At 41.8% G+C, this 20,740-nt stretch overlaps 1 protein-coding gene across 6 annotated transcripts; it reads right to left on the reverse strand.

Annotated features, from left to right (window-relative positions):
* Nucleotides 1–836: 836 nt before the first annotated feature.
* Nucleotides 837–20,700, reverse strand: TATDN3 (TatD DNase domain containing 3). Of its 6 annotated transcripts, none has more exons than XM_037071041.1 (10): nt 20,568–20,700; nt 18,914–18,946; nt 17,677–17,750; nt 17,154–17,238; nt 13,526–13,588; nt 9,560–9,669; nt 9,342–9,397; nt 7,901–8,013; nt 3,745–3,822; nt 837–1,604 (listed from the first exon to the last, which is right to left on the reverse strand). In XM_037071041.1, exons 1-10 carry the CDS (start codon nt 20,631–20,633, stop codon nt 1,461–1,463), a joined length of 822 nt encoding a protein of 273 aa, XP_036926936.1. In that variant the 5' UTR covers nt 20,634–20,700; the 3' UTR covers nt 837–1,460. The 6 variants fall into 6 exon arrangements, with proteins under 6 accessions (XP_036926936.1, XP_036926935.1, XP_036926938.1 ...); XM_037071040.1 differs by having other exon boundaries at nt 3,745–3,825; XM_037071043.1 differs by lacking the exon at nt 13,526–13,588 and having other exon boundaries at nt 3,745–3,825.
* Between the last annotated feature and the right edge of the window lie 40 nt (nt 20,701–20,740).

A 20,740-nucleotide genomic window follows, 5' to 3' on the forward strand; every position in this document is an offset into this window, starting at 1 on the left:
GGGATCACGTCTGGCTGGGGTGATCGGGTGAGGTGAAGTCATTTCAGTCAGATGGGAAAGGATTTAAAGGGGAAAATCTGACAAAGCGAGTGTGGGCAGAGGGTAGGAAGTAGGAAAGAGCAATGAAGAGCTGGAAGCGAGCTCAGGAGCCCAGTTTTAACGTGACCCTGGCAAATGCAGGGTCGCGACACGGTGGGTGGGTGAAAAAAGCACCTACCGGCTCCTTAGCGAAGACAATCAGCCCTAGAATGAGCTTGGATTCCTCCATAAACTTCAAAATATTGAAGATTATGTAATATCACTTTGCTTCTTAGGAAGTTCATTTTTTCCATGATAGGTACTTTTCCCAGCATTTGCTGTTTAATTTTTAAGTGTATAGTTCAATAGCATTAAGTACATTCACATTGTTTTGTTAGCAAAACCACCATCCATCCACAGCACTCTTTTTGTACCAAAGATTTTTAAAACTTAAATATATAGCCCTGGCTGGCATAGCTCAGTGGATTGAGCATGGGCCTGTGAAGCAAAGGGTCGCCAATTCCATTCCCAGTCAGGGCACATGCCTGGGTTGCAGCCCAGGTCCCCGGTGGGGGACACATGAGAGGCAAACACACATTGATGTTTCTCTCCCTTTTTTTCTCCCTCCTTGCCCCTCTCTCTAAAAATAAATAAATAAATAAATAAATTTTAAAAAAGATTGGGTGTTTCAGATCTTTAAAAAAAAAACCCTTAAAAATATAACATTTTGCTGTTACATTTTTCCTGTTACATAACAATATAAAATTGCCAAGTACCTGTTTAATTAAGCTGTTTACATTTTAAACATGTGACAAAACTCAGACTGAAACAAAGTCAGTTTATTGACTGAACTTTTGGGTTTGGTATTTAACGGTGATTGTATTAACATTGGCCTCCTAAGTCAAAATCTCAGGTTAATATAAAACCTTGTACATTTTTCTCTTAGAAAGACATAATTCAAAGTCCCAAAGTCCGATTTTACAAACCCAGAGGAGATCTCTGACGGTGTAAGGAACTAAAAGCTCCCCCTCTGGCGGACGGGTCCCATGGGAAGTGGGACGGGGGCGGGGGGTGGGGGGGTGAACTCTAGCCTAGCCCACACCTTCACGGGGGTGCCTATTTCTTACCTGCGGGAGCCCCCCCTGCCAGAGGAAGTGGGGTCAGTCCGTGTGGTGGTTCTATTTAACGTCGCAAGGTAAGAAGCAGGGTGGTGTGTCCCAACCTGCTGCCAGGCCTCCGTTAATTGAAAAGCAGCACAAGGTAGAATTAGAACCCAGAGTTTCAGGATCAAGCCCTGTTCTACTTCTAAGACAAACGGTTCTCTCAAACTGCAACCTTCCCCACCCCAGTGTAATGATTTCCCCAGGCCGTCAGTTCAGACTCTTAATCAGGACCCTCTTTTTCCTCAAACGCTGCCCCCTGCAGTTGATTTGGTTTTGAAGCTATTTGTGGAGCAGGTGCTGAAGCTTGGGAAACAGTTTCAGTGCGTTCTGCGTGGTCGCTTCCATAACTTCTTCCACTGAGATCCCTTTCACCTGGGCAATACATTCTGCTGAAATGGCAATGTTTTGAGGTTCATTCCGTACCTGAAACAGAACAAAGCAGACACTAAATCAAACATGACTGTCAAGAGAAGCGAGCCTTGAAGACTGTAGAGAAAATAGAAAATAAGTTGGTAAAAACAACTGCTGAGCTCTTTTCACTGTTGGGGGGACGAGAGGAGGGTGGAGGAGGGCAGTGAGGCTGGGGAGAAAGGCTGAACCTAAAAGCTATGGCAGTGACACTGACTGTAAGTGGGTGCTGCTGCTCAGAGCCCTGGGGTATCAACAGCTGAGGCCCCAGCATCTAGCATCTGCAAATCGTGGGCACATCGTGGCCTGCATGACTGGTGGACTAGCTGTCCTCTGTTCTGCCGCTCAACTGACTGCTTTAAAGGTCAGTGCTCTGCTGCTTGGCCGCTTCACCTCACAGGTGAGGTATCACAGTTTGATTCAAGAAATGCCAGCCCTGGCCAAGTGGCTCAGTTGGTTGGAACATTGTCCCATACATCAAAAGGCTGTGGGTTCGATCCCCAGCTAGCAGATTGTACAGGAGGCAACCAAGTGATGTTCTCTCTCACACTGATGTTTCTCTCTCTCTAAAATCCACAAGACCAAGTTATGAAATGATGTATTCAGGCTAATCCTATATTTATGAAAAATACTTATGTGTATCTATGTGAATATAAAAAGTCTGGAAGGATATGCCTAGTTGCATTTATTTAGTGCATACTGTAGGAGAGGTTGTGTTCTAAGCTTTTTGTGAAATTTCTCAGTTAATTCTCAAAACTGCTCTAGGAGTTGGTACTATTATTATTGCACCCCTTTTTACAGGTAAGAAAGGATCCTAAACAGCTGGTAAGGAGCCCGGCTGAGGCTTGAACCTGTGCAATCTGACACCAGAGTTTATGTTCTTAGCCACTACACTTAGCGGTAACCTTTCAGGGGAAGACAGTTCTGTTTTCTAGTTTATGATTTTAAGTGATTTCTAATTTTCTAGAATAAACATATTTACTTAACAAAAAGCATATTCAGTTAAAAATTCACTTATTCAAGAAATGTTTTGAGCACTATGTGCAAGGCATTATGCCCGAAACTCACAATTTTTATCACATCAACTAAATACAAATATAAAATTGAGTTACAACAGCACTTGAACTTCATTTCTGTTTAAGGAAAAAACACTGGGTCCTTTTCCTTCCATGTTATGCGAGTCAGGAAGACAACTCTGTGCCCTTCTGTCCTGCATCCGAACAAACAAACAAACAAACAAACAAACAGGAGTCGTGACCCTCTAGTTCCTCGTTCCTGTCTTCTATGTTCTCGAAGGAGCTGACTTACGAGAATCTGTAACTAATTGGACATTCGTGAGCAGACGTCACCCTGCAAGCCCCGACAGTCGTGGTTCATTAGCAGTCGCCTCACTACGGCTCCCAGACCTCTGAGTCCTGCGGGCGTGGACACAGATCTGACGGGCAGGCGGGGCTGCCAGTGAACCGCACAGTGGGATGGGCGGAAATGGGTGCCGTCTACCACAAACAGGGCAGATACCGTAGCTTCCTTTGAGAGAAGTATAATTTAAAATACTAGCAATATTTAAAATGTAATGCTGTGTGGCCTGCAATAACAAGAGTACAACAAAGATTATGTAAATGAATCTATGACTACATATTAATACTTGTACTGGGAGAAATAGTGCCTCATTATAACATGCTAATTAAAAGGACAAAAATAAACATTTATTGAGCCTCTTTACTATATACCTGACACTGCTAGGTACTTTCATAAACATTATTCCATTTAATTCTCATTATGATACTTTAAAGTATTTTACTATTATTTTGCCCACATTTTATAAATGAAGAAAGTTTGAGGGAGATTAACTTGTTCAGAGTCACACAGCTAGAGGGTAGCAGAGACAGGATTTGAACCCAGGCCTTTCTGACTCTCGACACCAAGATTTTTACTGTATTGGTCTGGCTCTCATTATTATATAATAAAATAATATTCTTCAGGGGACAACATTAATATTTAGAAAAGACCTAAAATTAAGTTAATATAACCTCTCAACGTAGTATTAAAAAAGGATTCCATTGTAGTTACACTGTAACAAGAAAAACAGCTAAATCAAAAATAGTTCAAATGAAAGGTACGATCTAAATGATGTAGAAACCAGACAATCACTTACCTGTTTTTCTGGTCCTAGTACAGGTGAATCTGTTTCCAAGCAAATTGAGGTTAAAGGCAATTGTCTGACAAGTTTCTGCTTCTTGGAGAAAAGAGAAAGCTAATAAGTGTAAAGCATGATTAATAAAGACAACAGAAGGAACATTAAACCCACCTGCCAATGCCTTCTATTCTGTAAGAACTTAAAATTCATAGTTTAATATTCAATTAATAAATGCTCCCTATGTTCTCAGCATTCTATTACGAATAGATTTAAACAGAAACATTCATTGCCAAAAACTGCCCAAAGACTCCAGGGACCCAAGGAGTGATCCCCAGCAGCACACCCTGCAGGGGCGCCAAGCGCTGGTATCGCCCGCCCGCTGAGAGATCAGTGGGGGGGACTTGTGTTGTCCCCCACCACGCTCGGCGCTCCCTTCTTCTGTTCACATGAAGTCACTCAAGGCTATTTAAGTCCGAAGTTTATGTCCACATTTTAGATTGCGTGGTAGATAGTCTTATTTATAGTTTTTTGTGTGGACTATAAGGACTGCAATTAACTCAAAAAGTTTTATACCAAGCACATAATTCTTTTGTTGCCATTGCACTTTTAAAGTAAAAAACGAGCGTGGCTGGTGTAGCTCAGTGGATTGAGCACAAGCCTTCGAACCAGTGGATCGAGGTTCAATTCCCAGTCAGGGCACATGCCTGGGTTGCAGGCCAGTTCCCAGTGGGGGGTTCACAAGAGGCAACCACACATTGATGTTTCTCTCCCTCTCCTTCCCTTCCCCTCTAAAGATAAATAAAATCTTAAAAGTAAAAAATGAGGAGACACATGATGCAGAGTAGATGCAGAGTAGAATGTTGTTATATCAAATAGTTTTGAGATTAAAATTTCAAAAGCACAGAAATAGGTATGCTCATGCACTGTTGGTAGGTAAAAGTTAATCTATAAACTTCTTCAAGAAAATGTAACAATTTAACAAAAATGTAAGAATGTACACTCTCTCCTGAGTGATTCCACTTACAGGAAATTACTGCACAAGCGTGCGTGTGGACTGTGGGTGTACGAAGGTATTCACTGAAGTACTGCTTCTCGCAGTGAAAAATGAGAAACAATATAACCTTTCCTTAAGGCAGAGATTTTCCACTTTTTCTCATCCCATGGCGCACATAAACTAATTACTAAAATTCTGTGGCACACCAAAAATGTGGTTTTTTGCTGGTATGGCAAAAACAGAGGTATAAGTTTGACTCAGTCCTGCCAGACAGTTGTTGTGTTGGCTGCTGTCCCTTTTTTATTTGATAGTCTAAGTTCATGCCCCTGACTCAACAGTCAGGCACTGCATGAATTCTTGCAGTTCACCTGCTGAAAATCACCGATTCAAGGTGATGCTTAAATACATTAGGTACACCCATACTATGAAATATTATGAGATCATTTTAAAGATGATATAAGCCCACATTTAGTGACACAGACAGACACCCGTGGAGCTAACTCAAAACAAAAAGAATAAGACGATCTTATTTTACGTGGATTAACCTTAGTAATGGTTGCCTGAGCAGCAGCATCCAGACTGACTTAAAATTTGTTCTTTTCGGAAGGGACTCAATGTTCTATAACGTACAAATATCATGTTTAAAATTAGAAAAAGTAGAATTTTAGTTTTAAAAAAGAAACATGCCACAGCTAAAGATTACTACTAAGTAAGTTTTCCCACAAAGTATGAAAGTAGGAAAAAGAAAACTGATCTCAGGCAACTACCAACTGACACCCCCAGAACGCTCCTTCCTACAAGAGGCGGATGCATGTCCTTGTTAAGTGTGCATGTTCTCTTCACCAGGACAGTCCACATTTGGGGCCATTCCACAAACCTCAACCAATTTAAAAGGCTTAGAATCATACAATGTACGTTTCCTGAACACAGCAGAATTAAAGTAAAAATCAGTAATGGAAAGATAACAGGAAAATTACTAAGTATTTGGAAATTAAACCATACACTTAAAAATATTTTAATTACTCATTTTTTTAAACAGAGGGGAAAGGAGAGAGAAAGAGACGGAGAGAAACATCAATGTGTGGTTGCCTCTTGCACACCCCCCTCACTGGGGACATGACCGTGCAACCCAGGGCATGTGCCCTGACCGGGAATTGAGCTGGTGACCCTTCGCAGGCTGGGGCTCAATCCCCTGAGCCACACTGAGCTGTGTTTATATACCAGCCACACATCCTGGCTGGTGTATAAACAACACACTTTAAATAATCACTATGGTCCAAGTATAAACAATATACTTTAAACAATCACTATGGTCAAAGAGGAGATCACAAGGTAAATCAGAAAGCATTCTGAACTGAAAGAAAGTGAAAACACGGCATATATCAAAATTTGTGGACTGTAACTATAAGTAGTTAGTGCTAATGCAACTACTGCATTAACAGTAGGACTACATTAGAGAACAAGAAAGGTTTCAAGGAATCTAAGGTTCCACCTAAGAAACTAAAAAGGAAACTATCTCATGATCAAGTAGACTCTGTCCTAGGAATGCCAGGGTGGCTCAATATCAGAAGATCAATCACTACAATTTACGTGCCAAGAAAAGAACTACATGACCATCTCAGTAGATGCAGAAAAAATATTTGACAGAATTCAACATCCATTTTTGATAAAAACTCTCAGAAGAGTAGAAAGAGAAGGACTTCCTTAACCGTATAAGATACCTGCAGTATACTTAATGATACCTGATAGTATACTTAATGGCAAAAGAATGAACACTTTCCCCCAATCAGGAAAATGGCAAGGGTGTCTGTTTTTACTACTCCTAATCGACATTCTACTAGTAGCTGTTTCCAGTGAAATAAGGCAAGAAAAAGAAATAAAGGGCACAAATGTTAGAAAAGGCAAATGTATCTTTAGGCAACAAATCCATAAAAAATCCTGAAAAACCTAAAAAACTCTACTAGCACTAATGAATAATTCAGCAGGGTCACTTGATTAAAATTTAATATGCAAAAATTTATTTTATTTCTATATACCAGCAATGAATAATTGATCATGAAAATTTTAAAACCAGTATCGTTTAAAATAGAATAAAAAATAAGAAACAGGGATAAATCTAATACATGCAGGATTTGTATGCTGAAAATTATAAAATACTGACCAAAGAAATCAAAGATCTAGCATGTTCACACCAATTATCCCCCAACTGATCTACAGATTCAATGTACTCCCTATAGAAACACCAGCCAGCTCCTTTTGTGGAAATCAAGCTGATTCTAATATAGATGGAAAGGCAAGGGACTTGGAATAGCCAAAATGATTTTGAAAACAAAATCATTAGTTTTGTTTTCAAATGATTGAAACAAACAAATACTGTTTGTTTGAAATGATTTCAAACAAACATTCGTTTGTTTTCAAATGAATACCCCCCAGAGGGAGTATTCGCCCTCTGGGGAGCATGTCCATGCCTTTCTCTTTCCCATCTTCTCTCTCACGCATGCATCTCCTAAACTTTAAGGGACTGCACGAGACTAGAAACCAAGGGAGCAGTGGGCAGTGGAAGCTCACCCTAAGCTACCCCCCTGCACCTCTCTGCAAGACCCCTTTATTGTGCTTTCTCAGTGAGCCCTGACTAGGCTCATTTCTCTCCTGTCACATTTCTAGAGAGCCCAAGCAGCTCTGCACTGGCTTTCTGTTGTTTGTGCTGTCCGATGCCCTTCCTTATTTCAATGTCCCCAGCTAATAAATATACTCCCCCCAAAAAAGAGCTAAATTCTCACACTAGCCTGATTTCAAAACTCACTGTAAATCGCCCTGACCAGTGTGGCTCAGTTTGGAGCATTGTCCCACAAAGCAAAATGTTGCTGGTTCGATTCCCAGTCAGGGCACATGCCTGGGTCCCTGGTTTGGCCCCTTGTCAGGGCGTGTACAAGAGGACACCCATCGATGTTTCTCTCCCTCTTTTCCTCCCTCCCTTCTCTTCTCTCTAAAAATGAAAAATTGTTTACAAAATTTACTATAAGTCTAATGCAATCACGGTAGTATGGTATTGACATAAGGTTGGGACCTAAGATTAATTTTTGTAATGCAACTAGAATAATGTCACAAGTATGTAATAAAAGCTCATGTTTGAAAGTGTACTTCACAAAGTGTGAGATGAGGTTTACTGAAGGGATTTACCTGCCCACTCCGTACGACAGAGGGAGGAACTGAGAAGAAGTACCCAGCTTTCACCCCTTCCATGGCTACAGAGGGCCGGCCGTCAAACGCGTGGAGCAGCACCTTGTCAGCGCCTCTCAAAAACGAAAGATAAATCAGACTTCCAATGTATTTCCTCAATGAGAGGTTCTTCCACTCATCAGGCTGAACAACAAAGACCAGAAATGTGGTCCCCGAATACGAAGTGGAGGTTCTAGGACTTCTAAGGGATGGAGAAGTGTACCGTAGAATGAAAATACAGTAAATTCTTAGACTTGAGGATAAAATTATTAAGTAAAATTGCAGTACAAATTTTTAAACAATTATTTAATCTTCCTGTATCATCAAACACTTTCCAGGAGTCTGTGAGCTGTCGAATTACTGTTCCGAACAGGAGGTTCTTCAGCCGTCAAGCAGCCCTAGCGAGACGGCCAGTGGAGGAAGCACTGGGAGCTGACTGGCTCCCAGGCCGAGTAGCTGTGAGCTTCATAAAATCACCTCCAGGTCCTGAAGAGCGGCTGCTCGGCCTCCATAAAAATCACGTTCTCAGTGATTCCAGAAGGGTTCGGGACCCGTCACCGAGGAATGCAGTGCTCTCCAGATGTAGGCAGTTACACTTACTTCATTATTTGATGTGGTTTTTCAAATAGCAGTCGCGACCTTAGTGGGTTCCAACCACAAGAAGGTTATGTAACCAATTTAGTGGATCAAGACTGACTAGTGTGCCCGGCTGGTGTAGCTCGGTGGATTGAGTGTGGGTCTGCGAACCAAAGCATCGCTGGGTTGATTCCCAGTCAGGGCACATGCCTGGGCTGCAGGCCATATCCCCAATATGGGGTGTGCTAGAGGCAACCATACACTGATGTTTCACCCCCTCTCTTTCTCCCTCCCTTCCCCATCTCTCTCAAATAAATAAATAAAATCTTTAAAAACAAGAAAAAGAAAAAAAAGACTGACCAGTGTGTGCTTGTATATGTGTCTGCAGGTGCACACATACGCACACCTATACACACTCAGACATACTGTTCTCTAAATTTTGTCAGTTTTTTGTGTGTGAATACACTGAATCCCAAAGTCTTAATCCCAAAACACGGTATTTTTTTGGTGTTTACACTGAATATCAAAATATACTTCTTATTGTATATGATACTTGAAAAAGTTTGAGAATATGATACATATAAGATATATTTCTACTTCAGGAATATACTTAATCCAATTTTTCATTTGCTTTATCCTGGCCTTACATATATAATCACACTGAAAACCTTATAAACAGTAGGCTAACTTACAAAATCACTTTAGATTATCTCCATCTCCTCCCGTTTCAGAAATTAAATTAAAACATGGCTTTTTTTCTATGAGGATATGAACTAGAACTACCAAACTTAAACATTAGCAACATTTGTCTCAGGAACCTAAATACCTTGCTCATTCAAGAGGCTGATGGTGGGTCTTCCAGCTGAGCGTGAGTGAACATTTCTGTTTAACAAAAAAATTCCTTTTAAGTACTGAGCATGATAACACTATCTTTGCTCTATTAAAGTAATTCAGAGAAAAAGAAATGGAGAGCTCCATTTCAAAAGAATCATTATTTAATTTGCTCTACAGCTGGTAATGTGTTAAGATGATTAATGAACCTACAAAGGCAAATTCAGTCTTTTAGCCAGTTGGACCTGTCTGATTAGGACTTGTCTTTGTTCTTCCTTCTGTTCGTCAGTGCCAGCAAATCTTGGGGAGAAATCAAGTCCCACCTACAACAGAAAAGGAAAACAGAGTGAACTGTTTGTGGTTGACTGGACCCCAAAGTCATGCTATAGAGCAGTGCTTGGACAGTATGCCAGAGAAATATAATGTGGGCCATACATGCAAGTCACATACATGACTGACATCTTCTGGTAGCCACATTAACAACACTGACAAGAAATAGGTAGAATTAATTTCAATATTTTAGTAATTTTAAGTGCAGTTAATCCAGTACATCCAAAATGTTATTGTTCTTCTTATACAGTAGTGTATTATTATTTTAACACATAATCAATGTATAACTTGAGTTATTTTACGTTAAGTCTTTCGGGTGCCAGAACACGGAAATCCTCTGTGTGTTTTATACTGAAAGAGCACATCCCGATCTGGATCAGCCACATTTCAAGTGCTGCATGTGGTCATCACATGGCACAGGAAAGATGACAAATGACTGCTTTCCTTGACACTATTTGGGCAGGCATTGTTATAATCTACATTCTGGATTTAACTGCTCTTCTTATCTTTATCTTTAATTAGAAGTGAAATGTATTACCAAGTGACAACAATGTTTTATAACTGCTAGTTGTTTAACACAAGTGTTCTCTAATTATACTCCACCCTATTTAAAATGTCTGTGTACAATACTTTATTTTTTATTACATTTTACTGCTTATGCTATTACAGTTGTCCAGATGTTTCCCCCTTTGCTGCCCTCAGTCAATCCCCGCCAGGCAATCCCCACTTCATTGTCCAAACCCATTGGTCATGCAAATATATTCTTTGGCTACTAGAGTCCCTATGCTGTCCTTTACATCCCCATGACTATTCTGTAACAATGAGTTTGTACTTCTTAATCCCATCATCTTTTTCACCCACCCACCCAACACACTTCCCATCTGGCAACCACCAAAATGTTCTCTGTATTGATGATTGTTTCTGTTCTGCTTGTTTGTTTTTTTAGAATCAATTACTGATAGATAATTGTCATTTTATTGTTCATATTTCTGATCTTCTTCTTAAAGAAGGCCCTTTAACATTTCATGTAATTCTAGTTTGGTGGTGATGAACCCCTTTAGCTTTTTCTTGTCCGGAAAGCTCTTTATATCCTTTGATTCTAAATGATAGCTTTGCTGGGTAGAGTATTTTTGGTTGTAGGTCCTAGCTTTTCATCACTTTGAATACTTTTTGCCATTTCCTTCTAGATTGCAAAGTTTGAGAAATCAGTGGGCAGTCCTATGGTAGCTCCTTGTAGGTAACTAACTGCTTTTAAAATTTTCTCTTAATCTTTAACCTTTGGCATTTTAATTATGACGTGTCAGTGTGGGCCTGTTTGCGTTCATCTTGAGACTCTCTGCACTTCCTGGACTTGTATGTCTATTCCTTTCACCACGCTGGAGAAGTTTTCTGCCATTATCTTTCATACAGGTTTTCAATTTCTTGCTTTTTCTCTCTTCTCCTTCTGGCACTCCCATGATGCAAATGTTGGTATGCTTGAAGTTGTCCAGAGGCTCTTTACACTATCCTCATATTTTTTAATTCTTTTTCTTATTGTTCCAAAATGGGTATTTTTTAATTACTTTTACTTTTTAAGTTTTTATTGTTTTCAGCATTGCCATTGAACCCCGTTATACCCTCCTCCTCCCTCACTGGGTGTTTTTTGCTTTCTTATATTCCAAGTTGCTAATTTGATTCTTGGCTTCATCCACTCTACTGTTGGTTCCCTGTAAATTGTTCTTTATTTCAGTTAGCGCAGCCTTCACTTCTGTTTTTTTATGGTTTCCATGTCCTTTTTTAAAAAATCTTTTTAAAAGATTTTATTTATTTATCTTTAGAGGGGAAGGGAAGGAGAGGGAGAGAATACCAATGTATGGTTGCCTCTCGTGGGTCCCCTGCTGGGAACTGGCCCACAACCCAGGCATGTGCCCTGACTGGGAATCGAACTGTGATCCTTTAGTTCACAGGCCCATGCTCAATCCACTGAGCCACACCAGCCAGAGCTTCCATGTCCTTTTTTATATTGCTGAAATTCTCACTAAGTTCCTTGAGCATCCTTATAACCAGTGTTTTGAATTCTGAATCTAGAAGACTGCTTGTCTCCATTGTGCTCAGTTCTTTTTCTGGAATTTTGTTTTGCTCTTTCACTTGGGACATATTTGTCTCCTCATTTTGGCAGCCTCCCTCTGTTTGCTTCTATGTAGTAGGTGAAGCTGCTATAACTCCCTGGATTGGTAAAGTGGCCTAATTTAGTAGGTGTCTTATAGGGTCCAGTGGCACAGCCTCCCCTATCACCCAAGCTGGATACTCAGGTACATCCACTGTGTGGGCTGTATACACCATCCAGTTTTAGTTGAGCCTTGGTTACTACTGCTGGCAGGTCCATGGGAGGGGGTTACCCAATCAGCTACAGTGCCTGGCTGTGACCACTGACCACTAACTTTCAATCACCATGGAGGATCAGCTGTGCAGGGGCCTACTCCAGAGGAGGATTTACTTCAGCAGGGCTCTGGTGCCCACTGAGTCCACCTCTTGAGTGTGTTGCTTGTGCAGGTGGTTAGGTGCTGGTATTCCAATGTGGTCTATAACCGTCCACTGAGTACACAGGCTCTGGGGCTTCCCAAAAGGTGCAGACCAAAGTCAGCCACTGCCTGTGTTCTGCTGGGGGCACCCAGCATAAGCTACAAAGCGATCTGCAGATGGCTGTTACTTGTGCTGGGCTTAGACACACTCAGGCAAGGCCAAGCTGCAAGGCCAAGCTGTGAGCGAAGGTCAGCTGCTTCTAGTGCCAGGCTGGGGCCACGTAGAGAGAGGTACAGGGCTCACTGAGACCAGATGCTGCTTGCTTGAGACGATTTAAGAAAATCTGAAGCATGAGACAAGACCAGCCATCTGTATGGAAAAGCCACTGGAAACAGCTTAGGGGAGCCTGAAAGTTGGGTGGGGTGTGGAGGAGCCTCAGGGCTCCACCAGGGTGGGGCAAACAGTGTTAGCCAGGTTGATGGAGACTCAGATGTGGCACCCACTTCCCAGCTCTGGGGCTCTGTCAGGGGAAGGGTCAGAAAAGGAACAATGGCCTCTGCCAACACTTTTGTCTGGAAGAAAGGTGCCCCCGATGCCAGACACTCAGCTCCTCCCCATAATGCCTTTTAATTTGCTTCTCGCAACCTGGAGCTCAGAGGGAGTGAGTCTGAGCAAGTCTGTGTGTGAGCTCTTTAAGAGGAACTGCCTGGGAATCCAGTGGTTTCTCTTACAGCCTCAATCCCTACTAATTTTTACAGTCAGAAGTTATGGGGACTTATCTTCCTGGCACTGGAATCCTGGGCTGGTGACCCCTGACTCCCAAGATATCCCTCCCAATTTTTATCTGCCACATGTGGGTGTGGGACCAGCCAGTTCCCCCTCTCTGCCCTTTTCACCAGTCTCACTGTGCTTTCTTCTTTAATTCCGTACTTGTAGGACTTCCATTCAGTCTTATTTCTGACATTCTGAATGATGGTTATTCCGTAGTTTAGTTGTATGTGGTTGTGTGAGGAGGTGAACTACGTTTACCAATTCCCCCTCTTAGCTTTTTCTCTTGTATGTACTACTTGAAATTACTAAAGAGCTGACCCATATTTAAGCAAAAAAAAAGCATAATATATAGAAATGCTAATAAAGTATTAACATAAGCCTATAGCAAGGCTTTCTATTGTTTCATCCCAAGCTCTTTTGCTAGTTGAGGAATATTGGTAAATTATCATTCAGCTGAATGGGGTGAACATAATCACCCAAGTCAGTTACAATCACCAATACTGAAGTAAGGATTATTTTCATATATCAAAGTCCAAATTAGATCATATATCATTTGACCAGCTAATAGGTGTTTACCTCTCCAATTGCCAACAATCGGTCCTTATAATTCTCAATAATGGGTAAAGCCACATCCAAATCCTGGGAGAAAAAGAAAGTGTATTTGTTAAACTGGAAGAAGGAGTCTGACGTTTTACAAACACATACTACATGCCGGGCACTGTGCTGTCCGGGGCCCTTTACATACATTCTATTCCTTTAACTAGTTGGAGAACTAGGGACAGCAGTCCTTCTATAAAGGTGAGCACTTCTATTTGGAGATTTGAGTAGTAACATCCCACCCCCATTCAGGTCACAAGAATACACTGTTTACGAAGATTCACACTTAAACACTTCCTTCTCCTTAGGAAGCATTTCCTGGCATTTTTGGGAGATGGCTTTGATTTCCTAGAACATCTGAGCAAGAGAGAAGAAAGCCACCAGGTGGGCACCTTTGTCAAGTGAGTTTCGGGGCGTACATTATGCTACGCTCTCCTCTTAGGGTACTAATGGTTTATGAGTTTATAATAGTGATAACCCCACACATCCTTTGTACAATTTTTACTGATTTATCTTAAAATCCTGTTTAGCCTATTTTTGTCCTAAAGGTTCAACAACATAAACACTATTATATATATGCTTATGTGTTAAACATTGAAGTAATTGTGTACCATTATTTTCCATGACATTACTATTTCACTTAGAGAATCTGCCCTGTGAGGTTTCCCTTGTAAGGCAAGAGAAAGACCAATATAAGGAAAATTTGCTTCTTTTAAAGTACTTTGAGGATTTTGGTCACAGGCTATGTTAATTGCAAGGTACTTCTACTGAGGATAATCAGAACAACGGAGAATTTTAAAGGGGAGGGAAAACAACTGTATGGTAGAGGAACATACAGTTGCATGGTAAAGGCTGTGGATAACAGGGAGGAAAAAAGAGGAGATTTTACGATTATGCCTTGAGAGACAGAAAAAGAAGATGAGGGAGAGTAAGTGAACACCCCAGAAATACATTCTAGTGAATCAGTGTAGAGGAAGTCACGCTGTCATGAGGAGCTAAGAGTATACGGCACTATATAACAGCCATTAGCTGTTATGACTTCCATAACAGCTAAGGGTTCTGTCACGGGGTTTTTAAAGACCCTATATCTCTCCACACTGTGACTGGGAATACTACTACTATATAATCATTCATGATTTACAAATGAGGAAATTGAGACTTGGCAAAGGTAAGGACCACAGATCACAGAAGCCAGTAGCTCAGGTCTCTTTGACTTCAAAGCACAGGCTATTTCCAATATGCTGCTAAAAGAAGAGAGGAGACAGAAAAAAGAAAGGAGGAAAAGAAAGAATAAGGCCAAAGGGGAAAAGGAAAGAAAGTTTATGCTGAATGACTTTAAATCACTACAAAAGACTTTTTACTAAAGACTATGTTTAGGCTTCAGGACCTCTAGAGCAGGGGTCACATGTGCCACCGGAAAGGAGTGCAGTGGGCCATGTAGGGGCAGGAGCCAATCGGAGAGCAACTGACCTGCCTGTAGGGGCAGAAGATGGTGGCCAGTGAATCGTGGTTCTCCAAAGTATTCCTGGGACCTGAACCCTGCCTGGTAATAATATTTATTGAATAGATTAATTCAGGAATATATTGAAAGATTTGTGCAGTGCTGGGCAATTGTCAGTCTGTAAACCTGCTAACATGATGAATGCTCAGTACTTCCCTATCTTTCTCCCACCTGTTAGGTGCTCATGGTCTAATCACTATGCAAGAACAAAACAATGGTATGGACTATGCACAAGGACTAAAGTAGAAATAACTGCTTATCTCTGGCCTTTTCCAGAGGGCCATCCTGAGATTTGATGAGTTCATACCTACTTTGATAGTCTAGAACTTCCTGTATATTGTTGATATGTTTATTACTTTTGTAAGGTAAAGTCCAGTCAGTCCTACATTCATGCCAAAAATATGCCAAATCACCCACTTCATTTCACCTCACTGCTGCCTCTGATCCAATCTACCATCATTTCTCACACACACTATTGCAGTAACTTTCTCACCGTATTCCCTTCTTCATTTTCTACCCCCTTCAAAATTCATTCTTCACACCATAGTGAAGGGGTTCTTTTCAAAACACAAGTCACATTTTGTCAGCCTCACTTTATATCCCCCATTGATGTAAAATCGAACACGGCTCTGTCTGAGGTGACCCCTGTCAAATCCTGCTGACCTTGTCACTAGGACTTCCCTTTCCTCTAGTCCCATCTGCCTCCTTTCTCCTCCTTGACCACATCAAGCTTGTTCCTGTCCTAGGTCACTGCTTCCTCTGCCTACAACACTCTGTCCCCTCTCTCTGCTTGGCCAGCTCCTCAGAGAAGCCCCCCCTTGACCACACAATCTAAAAACTGGCACCCACAATGCCTATCACATAACCCTTGTCTTTACTGTTTTACTGTCTTTAAAGCATTCAGTGCTACCTAAAGTTTTCCTGTTCGCGTATCTAACTGCTCTTTGTCTTCCCGAGTCCAGAATCTAGATTCCTGAGAGAGAGACTACTCTACAGGGCTCGGAAGGCAGTAGGTGCTCAGCAAACACGTAACTGACAACTGAATGAATGCCTATTACTATACTCGTATATCTCTACATAAATGAAACAAATGCCATCCTGCTATAACCCCTGACATTATGGAAGTTGTAACTCTCTGGCAATTTAGCTTATTTTATCACATCGACAACTCAGGAGAGCTAAAGAATAAATATTTAATTTTTACCTGAAGTGAATGAAAAGTAATTTTGTTTCAAAATAAGGAGAGCTATCTGGGGTATCCAAATGTAGAAATACAGATTTGTTATTATAAAAAATGACAGACTTTGTATCTTTATTTACAGGTAACACAAAGTCTTCACTTCTTCAAAGTGGGGCTATTGGTCTCATTATGTAAGAAAGCACCGAAGAAACTGTGCATCTCCCTAACGAGGAGTCTGGACTGTAAGACATCCTGGCTACTGTGAGTCAATGAGATCTTGTGGGTAGGATCTTTTTCACAGAGGGTGGGAAAGCCGTGCCGTTTAATAGACCCAGGGCACTCCTGTGGGGGTGGTTCCACATTCAGAGAAGATACTGTATACTTGAACTCGTCTGTTCCCTTGAGTACTGCAGTTATGAATTTGTATCTTTCTTTGGATATTTTACCACCTTTCTGCCAAATCAGGAGGGCAATATGATTTTACAGAATGTAAACACAAATCACCTGCAATTCTACAAGATCATCACAGCTACTATCATTTCTGTGTTTTTCTTTATAGTCTTTTCCTTACAGGGTATGTTTTTATACGATGTCACTCGGCAAATGAGCTGTTTGCATCTTGCCTTTCTCCCTATATTATACTGTAAACATTTTCCATGTTGCTACGTAAACCTTAGAATCCCATTTTTCACAAATGCATTACATTTAACACTCTACAAGCTAACTGGTTATTCTTTTATTTCTGGGCCGCCAGGCTGTTTCTCCTTTTTCTCTATTACAAATAATTCTGCAACAAACATCTCTGGGAAAGGAGGCAGCACTTCCTTCTTTTAGATTATTGGCTTCGACTTTCAATCAGGAAAAGGAGGATTTCTGAGCCAAAGGGATCATCATTTTTTAAGGTTTTTGTCTGATGGGACTGTTACCTTTAACGTGACACTCCTCTGGTCTTGTGGTGAAAGTCCTTGAACAGGATGAACGCCCAGGCAGGGCAGGACGAAACCCCTGTACCTGAAAGTGTAAAATGAATTGAGAAACTAGACTATTAGACTAGCAGAAAATGTCACTCTAAAGAACGAGGAAAGAATTTTTTTAAAAAAAAGATTTTATTTATTTATTTATCTTTAGAGGGGAAGGAGAGAGGGAGAGAAACATCAATGTATGGTTGCCTTTCGTGCGTCCCCTGCTGGGAGTTGGCCTGCAGGGAACTGGCCTGCAACCCAGGCATGTGCCCTGACTGGGAATCGAACTGCGATCCTCTGGTTCGCAGGCCCGCGCTCAATCCACTGGGCTACACCAGCCAGGGCCCAAGAATGAGGAAAGAATTTTTTAGGGCTATATTTATATTTCCTTCTCACTCTTCTTAAAAATGGTAATCTTCGATATTATAAATATATCACAATTGCATCTTTATTAGCAACTCTTTAAGTTCTTAATGAGAAGTGGTACCGTTCTGAAAGCTGCATAATCTTTTCAAATTCTCCTGAGTGTTCAGCGACCACCACAAGAGCCATAACATTGGCCTGAGACAAAGAAAAGAATAGAGCAGTGAGCGTTTCAAGCAATATACATCCAATATAATTTTTCAAAGTGTCAGGTTTTCTTTGCTCATCTACACTCCATCAGTATCATCGTAATAGCTATCACTGAGTGGTTACTATGTTTCAGCTACTGTGTTCAGTGAACATAAACATCACCTCAATTAATCTACACAATCTTATGAGGTAGGCATTGCGGTAATCTACTGTATGATCAGGAGACAGAATTTTAGACGGAGTCAAATAACTTGCCTAAGATCACTGGGCCTGGGTTACTCCAAAGCCTACACTCCTGATTAACCTGTCCTAGTGAACAATGGCTGTGTATAAAAATGTACCGGCAGCCACTTCTGACTGACAATTTTGGGAAAGATTATGAAATGCTAGGTATAATGAGTTTCATAAACACTCCTAAAAATTAATATTTTTCCCAAACAAAAATGTTTCAGAAAACTTTTATAATGTCTCCAAGATCTCCAGAATAATGTTAATTTTAGAGCTGACAGAAGGACTACTCTGTTCCATCTTACTGGTAAGCATGATGGCTGGGGGGTCGTGTTTTCAACGGATTTTCCTGCCTGCATCATTTCACTAGCTGTGTGTCTTTGGACAGATCAGTCTCTAGGCCTGTTTCCTCATCTATAAAATGGGCAATGGTTGGCTACAACAGCGGTCTCCAACCTACTGGCACCATTGGACCAGTTTTGTGGAAGATGGGGGTGGGGAGTGGTTGGAGGGAGAGGTGAGTGTTCCTGGCCTTATACTGGAATGGGGAGGGGCCAGAGGCAGAGCTCAGGTGAGCTTCACTCCCCCCACCCTCTCTCACCTGGCTGTGGACGGCAGGGGAGGGGTGGGGTCAGGAGGCAGAGCTCAGGTGAGCTTTGCTTGTGGGCAGCTACCAGTCCGCAGCTCAGGGTTGGGGACCCCTGGCGAAAAAACAGTAGCTTCCACAGAAGGTTGTTGTGAAATACTAAATGAAATCATGTACAGAAAGGGCTTAGTCAGTACCTGTTACTCAGTAAACACAATAAATGTAATATTATTACTGAAGCATCAACAGAGCATACCTAAATTTCAAGCTGTTCTAATCTAAAATTAGAAGGAAAACAAAAGCAAAAAGAAAAGAGCAATTATAGATATTGACTTACTTTCTTGGCTTTCTCCAACACATCATCCAGATCCTAAAATAAGCAGAAGTGATCACAGTTATTTTAGATGAAGATGTAACCGCTCTCCAGCTGTGTGTAGCAGGGTGGTTGAGGCGACATAAAGGATGACAATGATGGCGAGGAATAGTGTGGTGGAATGAGAAGAACCTACACTGACCCACCTTCTGTCTCCTATTTCTTTCTCTTAGTAAAACTTGGCATCTATTCCCTTTACATTAAAACAGAAACTGTTACTATCAAATGTAAAGGACACTTCTCAGTCCTCCTCTTACTTTGGCCCTCAACAGCATTTAGGAACTCCTCACTTGTCCGCTCCTTTCTTGCTGAAATATTTTCCACTCTTGGCTTCGGCAACACCACTCTCCTGCAGACACCACTCTCTCTTACTGGCTGCTATTTAAGTCTCCTTAACTGGCTCTCTCTCCTCTTTCTGATTTCAGGACCGTACACTCCTCTCTCTTTACTCACTTCAAGTGATCTTACCCACAGGTTTAAATACTATTATTATGCTAATATGATCCCAATTGTTTGCAGCCTATTATTCTTTCCAAAACCCAAGATTCATATTTAAGAATGACTATATGGAGAATAATATCCTCCACTTGGATGGATATTAGGCTTCAACACGTACCAAACATAACTCTGCTTTCTCCCCAACAAACCTATTCCTTTTGCCTCCCCTCCCAGCCGGTCTTCCCTCATCTCAGTAAACAGCCCCACCAACCTCCGGAGAGCATCGATTGACTGACCTCTTTCCTTCCCTTCCCACATTCATTTCTCCAGCATGTACTACAGATCCAATCTCTGAAATATACCTGGAACCCATCTGCTTTTCTCAAACTCCCCTGTAACCACCATCATGTCTTGTCTAGATAATGCAAAAGTTTCCAAAGTGGTCTTCTACCTTCCACCCTCGCTCTCCTCTATCTGGTTGCTGAGCATCAGCAAAATAGTTTTTAAATGAATATCAGATCTTGTCACTCTCTTAAAAAGGAAAGAAAAACCTTTACTAGATTCGTATTGTTCTTTTAATGAAATCCAAACTTCTTATTGACCTACCTCACCTATCCCCCGACAACCTCTTTAGTCTTGGCTCATGCGTCTTTCCATGCTCCATCCGTATTTTGGTAGCATGAATGTGCCAAATTCAACCTGCCCACTTTCCTCACCACCGTACACACCCATCTTCTTGTTTGGCTGGCCCACCGTCCCCGCTCCCCCCAGTAAACCCCACTCTCCCTTCTCTATTATGAGCCTCTAGTTTCCAATGTAGCGGGTAAAAACACACTTTGTAACTCTGCTCTTGTGCGTGCGTTGTTCTGTTTGCTCCGGGGCGAGCCCGTGTTCAGGTCAAAGTGGATTCTCAGCCGGGCCAAGCAGAGGAGGTACGGAGAACTCCAGTAACCGGGTAAAGCAAATTAAAGCGGAGACAGAGGGCTTATACTATTCCGGATCAGAAAGAAAAATCGGTGTGACAGCGGCTAAATAGGGAGGCAGGTGCAAGTCACACGGGCCACAGACCGGCTTGGGTGGATTTGAGGCTCCGTCTTCTTAAAAGAGCAAAAGGAAACCTGAAGGAAGAGGACGGGGTCTCCCCGCTCCCACCCACCCGGCCGGCCTTGCCCACGCTTACGTGGTCGAAATCTGGGGCGGAGAGGTGGCAATGGCAGTCCACAAGCCCTGCGCCCACGGTCCCCATCTCCGCCGCGAGGGTAACCCTCGACACGCCCGCGGAGCCTCACCCTGCAGTCCTCAACCGGAACTCTGCTGCAGCGGCGGACTGAGTTTCCGGCCGCAGGCGGACAC

Source organism: Sturnira hondurensis, unplaced genomic scaffold (assembly GCF_014824575.4).
Source record: "Sturnira hondurensis isolate 20B ecotype Veracruz unplaced genomic scaffold, ASM1482457v3 Scaffold0019216, whole genome shotgun sequence".
NCBI lineage: Eukaryota > Metazoa > Chordata > Mammalia > Chiroptera > Phyllostomidae > Sturnira > Sturnira hondurensis.

Bases quoted from the DNA above. Each gene is read 5' to 3' on its own strand.
- TATDN3 (XM_037071040.1), bottom strand. From the start codon at position 20,633: ATGGGGACCGTGGGCGCAGGGCTTGTGGACTGCCATTGCCACCTCTCC. The intron at 17,239-17,676 runs GTACCACTTCTC...TTACACTTTCAG, and splicing joins ATTATGCAGCTTTCAGAACG to GTACAGGGGTTTCGTCCTGC. The intron at 9,670-13,525 runs GTAAACACCTAT...TTTCTGTTGTAG, and splicing joins GATTGTTGGCAATTGGAGAG to GTGGGACTTGATTTCTCCCC.